At 36.8% G+C, this 7,473-nt stretch overlaps 1 protein-coding gene across 1 annotated transcript in view; it reads right to left on the reverse strand.

Moving 5' to 3' along the window:
- Window positions 1-256: 256 nt before the first annotated feature.
- Window positions 257-7,473, reverse strand: part of LOC111142135 (synaptotagmin 1) — a 552,723-nt gene continuing 545,506 nt past the window's right edge. Inside the window, exons 9-10 of the mRNA XM_022495115.1 lie at window positions 5,817-5,950; window positions 257-1,357 (exon numbers count right to left, since the gene is read on the reverse strand). Coding sequence (XP_022350823.1) covers window positions 1,151-1,357; window positions 5,817-5,950 — 341 coding nt within the window. The 3' untranslated portion in view covers window positions 257-1,150. The remainder of the gene's footprint in view (window positions 1,358-5,816; window positions 5,951-7,473) is intronic.

Here is a 7,473-nt window from a genome sequence, read left to right on the forward strand (position 1 = left end):
GGGATTACAATACTGTTTACCACAAAGTAATTTTGTGTAATAAGCACAGATTGCTGTGTTAAAAATATTCTGCATTCCTTCTAATATGGTTTTGTATAATAAAATATTTTGTTACAAAGTCTAATGTGCAAACCTTTTGGAATTATTATAGGTATGAAATCTGGAACAGAATTCACAGGATGCACATTTGTATAAAGGTGATAACGGAGAGCTACTTTTTTTTTTCTTTTTAAATAGTCAGGCAATATTTCAGAAATGCTGAATTCTCAGCTTCTTCCCACCCACCCCGTCCCCAAACAAATGCACCCACACACCCATACACCCACACCCACACCCCCCACACATACATACACATGGAACACCGTCGCATTGTTACTCTATATGCAGTAATATGAAATCTTGGACTCCTGTTCAGTTGCTTCCTTGAATGTAGGAGTGAAGCCCTGGTTTTAGCTTTGTAGATGTGTACAGACAGATGCTGTTCTGCTTTGTGGCTATGCTTCCTGGAGGTCAGTCTGGATGCTGTTTAGATCATGCTAATTTGCCTGTGAAGAAATTCTACAAAATTGGATTCACCCACCAAATATGTGGTGTCAGTGTATCTTGGTTCTCAAATGATCGGTAGAAAGCTCAGGTTTAAGTTGTCCTTTAAGATGTCAGTTTGACTGTACTAGTGCCTTACAAGTTGATATTTTTGCTGGAATGCAGACAATACTATATTTACCATATAATATATTATCAGCTCTCCTATATTTCAGTCAATTTACATAATTTAAAATAGAACATCTTATTAAAAACATCTAGATATACACAGATTAGGAAACGCTAACAACATACAAATACACAAACTAGAAATAAATCTTCAGCATACTGGTATATACAACAGTGTGATACAATAAATAATTTCAGTCATGCTCTATCTACACATCATATTGCTTAAAAGAAGAGTAGATTTGGAGGGCAGTGGCATGATGAAGGGCTTAGGGGCTCTCTACGTTTAAATTTGTGCAAATTAAAACAGGAATTGAAGTACCACAGAATTGTGTTAGGAATGCATGGCTGGATAGATGAAAGGACCCATATTACTGAGGTATTTACAGATACTGGCTAAAGAGCACTATGTGGGCAAACGCAGAAAGGCTTCTTTCCTTTACTTCTTGACCGCCAGCATGGCGTCAACTTCCTCCTCTACCTGTAGGGTGTGCCACTGGGCAATGGGTCGCCTGGGGTTGGCCAGCATGTCTGACCAGTGTCGCAGCTCTGCCCCGGTGCTATTGTAGCCCACAAAGACTTTGCCGATGGCATCGTTCTTGCCAATCTTGTCATAGTCCAAAACAGTTACCACCACTTGCACTTTCTGCAAGAGGACACAAAAAAAACCATTAATCACCCCGTCCTCTTACAAAGCTGTCTTGAGATCGAAACCACTGGAAATAAGACCCAGTCTCAAAATACCAGGCCGAGACTGAAAATGACTCGAATGTGAAAACCTGAGTGCAATCCCTATTTCAACATTACGTCACCACCATCACTGTCTTCAGCTTCTCCAAAATACTGAATAAATGTTAAATTTTGTTAGGTATTTGGCACAATTCTAAGTCTTTTATGTGAACTACTCATTTACTTCTCATAATAGATCCTATTAATATTGCCATTACACAAAGAAGATGCCGTGAAGTTCCCGGCCTGGGGTCGTGCAAGGAACGAGTGGGCTGGTTTTCACAGTCTATGCCGTAATCTACCATCCCTTCTGTCTTTGTCAACTGTGTCCACCTCTAAGTCCATTTGTTTCAACTGTCTCATCAGCAAGATTTCTGGCATTGGTATTTGGTACAATAATCACATGATTATTGTGAGTATTAAATGTGACAATAGAGTGAAACATCTTTAAAAAGTAATAACTAAAGATAATTTCCCCATTTATACATTTTCTCAATAAACATTTGCTGAGTAACTGTTGCGTATCCAGCGCTGATCTCAAATGGAAATAACCTTTTAGCCACACAAGATTTACTTCAGTTGTTCCATTACACTGTGAGAGTTTATTTAATAACTCACTTTTTAGAACTGCCTGAATTGACGAAAGGAAACCCATGCCATTATGATATGAAAGACACACTTTTTGAAAGCACATTTTAGTACCGCTTCCGAAGTAATGGATTAGTCAAAATATGTGAAGGCTCTAATCTAGAAACTGAGTGCAGGGATAAAGGAAGAGCTTAGAATAAAGTAGAATGCATAACATTTGGTGGCCAGAGTTAAAAGGAACAGAAAATGGAATGATGGAAGCCAGGGCCAAATGAAGGTCCTGCTGAGTTCTGGCCCTTTCATGGACTTTGTACTCTGAGGACTGCATTATTGCCCCAGTGTACCGAGAGATGGCACCCATGGACAGCTTCACAGCAGAGAAAATAACCACTCTTGAAAGTGGAATTTAGAATGTAAAATTTAACACATTGGCAATAAAGGAAATAAACCTCCTTCCCTTATGCAGCCTTGGATTGATTCCATTATCAAGGGCATCATCTATCCACTGGATGGTTTTGGAAAAGAGAACAGAATCACTTTGGTTCTCAGGAAAATTCTCAGAGCTTCTCCCAAGCAAATTCATCAGGAATAAAGCATATTGCAGGGAATGGGGAGTAGCTTTTGTTCTCAGGAAAATTCTCAGAGCTTCTCCTAAGCAAATTCATTAGGAAGAAAGCATATTGCAGGGAATGGGGAGTAGGAGCTAATTACAGACATTATGCACAAAGGTGAAACGGGCTTTTTGGAGGCTGGAGTGAATGGTTGGAGTGGGTTTTGATTATTTCAACCAGGAATGTACTGATTAATTGTACTCAGGACAGAATATCCTTCTGAAGGTCTTAGATTAATTTTTGCAGCTGTATATGTAGTTTATTTATACATTTGGGGGGTATAACATTTACATGTACTTTTGGAAATCAGCATATTTTGCTCATAATGTATTTCATAGGGATAGAGAGAGAAAACAGATAATCTTATAACCTCAGAATAAAGGAAACCCAGACCCCTATTTTAGTACATAAAATGTTCAACTGTTTCTCTAGGAAAACTAGGAAAGCAAATCTCCTGGGGAAAACTAAAAAAGAGAAGAGAGGAAGAAGAAAGAAAAGAACAAACTGACAAGAAACAGAGAAAGAGGAGGGATATAGTCAGAGATGGGCTCATCATTGCTATGCCTAAAAGTACTCTACGATGGGTTCAGGTTCTCTGTCCTGACAGAATACTAGCTAGCTCCTCTAAAATGCTGCCCCAGAAACCCAGCGTATGTCTTGTTTTTAATGTGCTTCACTTATTTTTAAGATTTTATTTATTTGAGAGAGAGAGAGGGTGCGCATGGGCCACGAGCTGCTGGTGTGGGGGTGGGGGGGGCGGTGTGCTGGGCAGAGGGAGAAGCCAGCTGGCTCTCTACTGGGCAGGGAGTCTGATGCATGACCTAGCCCAAGTCAGAGGCTTAAGCAATTGAGCCACCTAGGCACCCCCTTCAGTTTTAATATATTTACATTTGCACAATTTATTGTTGCAAAAGGACATTTACTTTTTTTTTTTTTTTTTACAGGTGTAGAATTGTAGCTCAAAGAAAGTTTACGATAGGATTTTTCATCACAATAACTTGTCTTAAATTGTTTTACAGTATTAAAAAACAAAGCTCAGGGTGCCTGGATGGCTCAGTTGGTTAAGTGTCTGTCTTCAGCTCAGGTCATGATCCCAGAGTCCTGAGATCAAGCCCCACATTGGGTTTCCTGCTTGCCTGGAAAACTTCTCCCTCTCCCTGCCATTCCCCCTGCTTGTGCTCTCTCTCTCTGTCAAATAAATAAATAAACTTAAAAAAAATAAAATAAAAAACAAATCTTCAGGAGGTATTAGTTTCCATAGGAGTAAGTTCTTAGAACTCAAGAGTTCACTGAATAAATATTGCAAAATAAATTGGAGAAAATTGGGTGTCTTTGGGGGTTGCCAGTTGGTCTAAAGCAGTGACCTCACTAGTTCTGGCTAGTAAACAGGTGACTGGGGACAGGGAATCAGTGTCCTCTGCAATGTCATTTACTTATATAACAACTGTTGAAAGTAAACATATGTAAATTGCTACCATGTGAAAATATACATGAGAAAGGTTATATAAAGACCATGAAGTGTTGGTAGATTGCCGTTGATTTTTAAAGAACTGCCCCATACAATACAATAAGTACTCCTGGCAACATGTAGCTATTTAAATTGAAGTAAATTAAAATTAATAAAATTTCTTGATCACACTAGTGGCTGAGGTGCTCATTACCTACTTGCTGTTGACTACTGTATTGGACCACACAGATGATAAAACATTTCCATTCTCACAGAGAGTTCTAGTAGACAACACTGGTCCATATATTGTTTTAATTTTATTATTAGATCTATTTTCTAATAAAGTGTTAATTTGAAAAAGACAAAATTAATACTGTGAATAATAATGGTGATGGGAACTATTTACTGAGCGTTCACCATTCCAAATGATTTCATATGCATAATCTCTTTGATGTGGATTCTATTATTCCTATTTTATATGTAAGGAGATTCTAAGCCTTGGTTTCCTTATATATAAAATTGGGATAATAACCTCTCTCATAAGGTTATTGTAAAAGACTTAATGAGATTATCTATGTGAAGTGCTTAAATTGGGGCCAGACACATAATAAGTATACAATAAATGTAGTTATTATCTTAGCTTTCTTCATGGAATAAAGGTGTGATTTGCTCATAAGATATTATATTCTAAATTAGATTCTAGATTAAAGTAAAAATATGTAACTAAAGAATATTTACTGGTGTTTTATATTCTGGACCTTTAGAAATTTCCATGGTGTAGTTTTAGTGCCTACACTTCATTTATCCTTCACGTTGTGGGGAAACTTTTATAGGACCAAAAAGATAGACCTATATCAATTATTTAATAAAATGTAAAAGTACTGTTGCTTTAAGGCATTTGAGTTTCTAACATCCAATATCCATTAAAGATTAGCAAGAAATAGCCAATAGTTATTGGATGTGAACTTTGAGTTCCAGTAGTATCACTGTGGCTAGAAGGTAAGAGAACCTAAAATTATTTAAAAATTGCTAAATAATAAGATCATATACTATTATTGTGGCTACATGTAGCATCCTGTTCTGAACATCTTACCCACAGATTCCTTTAATAGAATATTCCCTATTATAACAATCATTATCTAGCAAATTAAGGTTTCGTCTTTACAAAAATATCCTTCCTTTCCAACTCAGAAACAGGAAGTTAAATATAAGCTATTAAAAATATGACTTAGTTTGATTTTTCTATTGTTAATCACAATTTAATAGTAAAAGAGTAAAGATGATGCATATTTATCATCAACTAAAATTTTTTTTTTTTCTTTTTTTCTTTTCTATTGAATTTTTTTTGTTTTTTTTTGGCTATAAGGCTGTGATAAGGAGAACTCCATATTGTGGCCTGGGAATGAATAGTGAAAGTTCATTTTCTTTTGGCCTTTTAACATTTATGGTACTTTTTGAGTTAGCAGAATCGTTGTGTTGATTTTCTTTTTCTTACTTTATTTCTGCTCAACCGAATGCCAGCTGTTTTTGGCTGATGAGTCAGCACATCTTGTGCTGTATATTTCATCATTTCCTTCTTGATGTAGCTTGATTATCAAGTGTGCATGGGAATAAGAATGGCAAATCTAATGAAGGCATGTGCACAGATAATTTACAAGGTTTGTGCATTTCATTTATGCGGTCTGAAGAAATAAAACTGAATAGGAAGACAAAATTATGTTTGACATTACCTGGATTTGCTCAAAGGGTACTTCAAAGCTGAATGACTCATTGTAGTAGGGGTTAAGTGTGTTCTTTTTAATTGTTGTCTTTTTCTTCTTCAGCCTCTTGCCATTCTGCATCAGATGGATCTTCACATAAGGATCTGAAAAACAGAAACAAAAACTTCAGGAGATCAAGAATAAATAGTTTAGACTATAATTTAGCTTATTAAAAAAACTCGAGTATTCCCAACAGGAAAATCACTCTATAGCGTATATTTAATATATTTTTTTAATGTAAGCATTCTTTATTGAAAGATTTTAAGCAACCTCTGGGCCAGGTTTTTTGCCATGCTGTCTCAATATTTATAGCTGGATTTAGGGGATAAGAGCCATAGTGTGCTAACAAACCAGCAATTTGAGGGGGGTTGGGGAACAGTCTTGACATGTAACATTTGCCAGTGTCCTTGGTAGAAATACTCTCAGCATGGCTAATTTCAAGCTACTAAATAGTTTAACAACTAGCTTACCAAATCCCTGAAAATACTAATAATTGGCTCTTCTGAGCTGGCAAAGTAGTAGTTGCAGCACCACTGCATGGGAGTAAAACTCTTGACAAAAGGACAAAGGAGCCATTTCATGCATTCATTTATTCATTTACTCAATATTAGTTAGGCCCTAGGGATACAGCAGCAAATAAAACCGATCATTGCTGTTTTCATGAGGGAACTTCAGACTCGTGGGGGGAGGGAGACAGTAGGCTTGTAAAGAAATGAAATGCATATGAAATTACAAGTTGAAGAGAGTGCTCTAGAAGAATAGAGCAAGAGCAGAGATAGGTTTGAGAAGAGCAGGAATAGTATGATGAGCCTAAGGTAGCAATGGAATTCTTAGATTGCTCAAGTAAGGGTTCTCTGTGGAGGTAACATTTAAACTGAGATTTGAAGGTTAAAGGGAGAGAAGAGGCTGTGTGTGTGTATGTGTGTGTGTGTTTATGTGTGTGGTGTGTGTGCAGTGATGGGTGGGGTGTAGGTGGCAAGGGCAGAGAGAAAGAAAGAGAGAGATCTATTGATCCAGGACCTATGCCCGAAAATCCCTAGGTAGAGAGTAAGTCAGTGCACATAGAGGTAATGAGAAAAGGAGCAGGATTCCCTCAGCAGTTTCTCCAAAGCCTCATTTAGTAAAGGTAAAGTAATAAGCAAATCAATGGAGGGGTAAGACAATTCTCGTTTACAGTTCTCATTACTAATGGATGAACCACCTACCTTCAGGTTACTAAGAACCAACACCCAGCTCTGACAGTAACATCTTTCCACTGTTTTCTTAAGTATTTGTCCGGTTTACATGTGATACATATTCATTATAGAAAAACATCAGAAAACAATGATAAACAAAGAGAAAAAAAAAATCATCCATGATTTTATTCCCTTAAAATAAGCAGTGCTAAGCTTTCTAAAATTGCCTTCCTCTCCTTCAGTATGTGTAAAGCTTGGAGAAACTTTACAGATAACCTAGTTTAACAGCCACGTATTTTTAGAGAACAACATTTTCTGGTCTGTAATTTTTTCAGCACAATAAAATTCTGGTTTATTATTGGAAAACGTTGTTTACACATACATCAAACAGGCCAAAACCGGCAGCAACTTCATAGACAAACAAATAACAAAATTAAAAAAAAAAAAAAAAA

Source organism: Enhydra lutris, unplaced genomic scaffold, assembly GCF_002288905.1.
Source record: "Enhydra lutris kenyoni isolate GAN:26980312 unplaced genomic scaffold, ASM228890v2 scaffoldscaffold7, whole genome shotgun sequence".
Classification (NCBI taxonomy): Eukaryota; Metazoa; Chordata; class Mammalia; order Carnivora; family Mustelidae; genus Enhydra; species Enhydra lutris.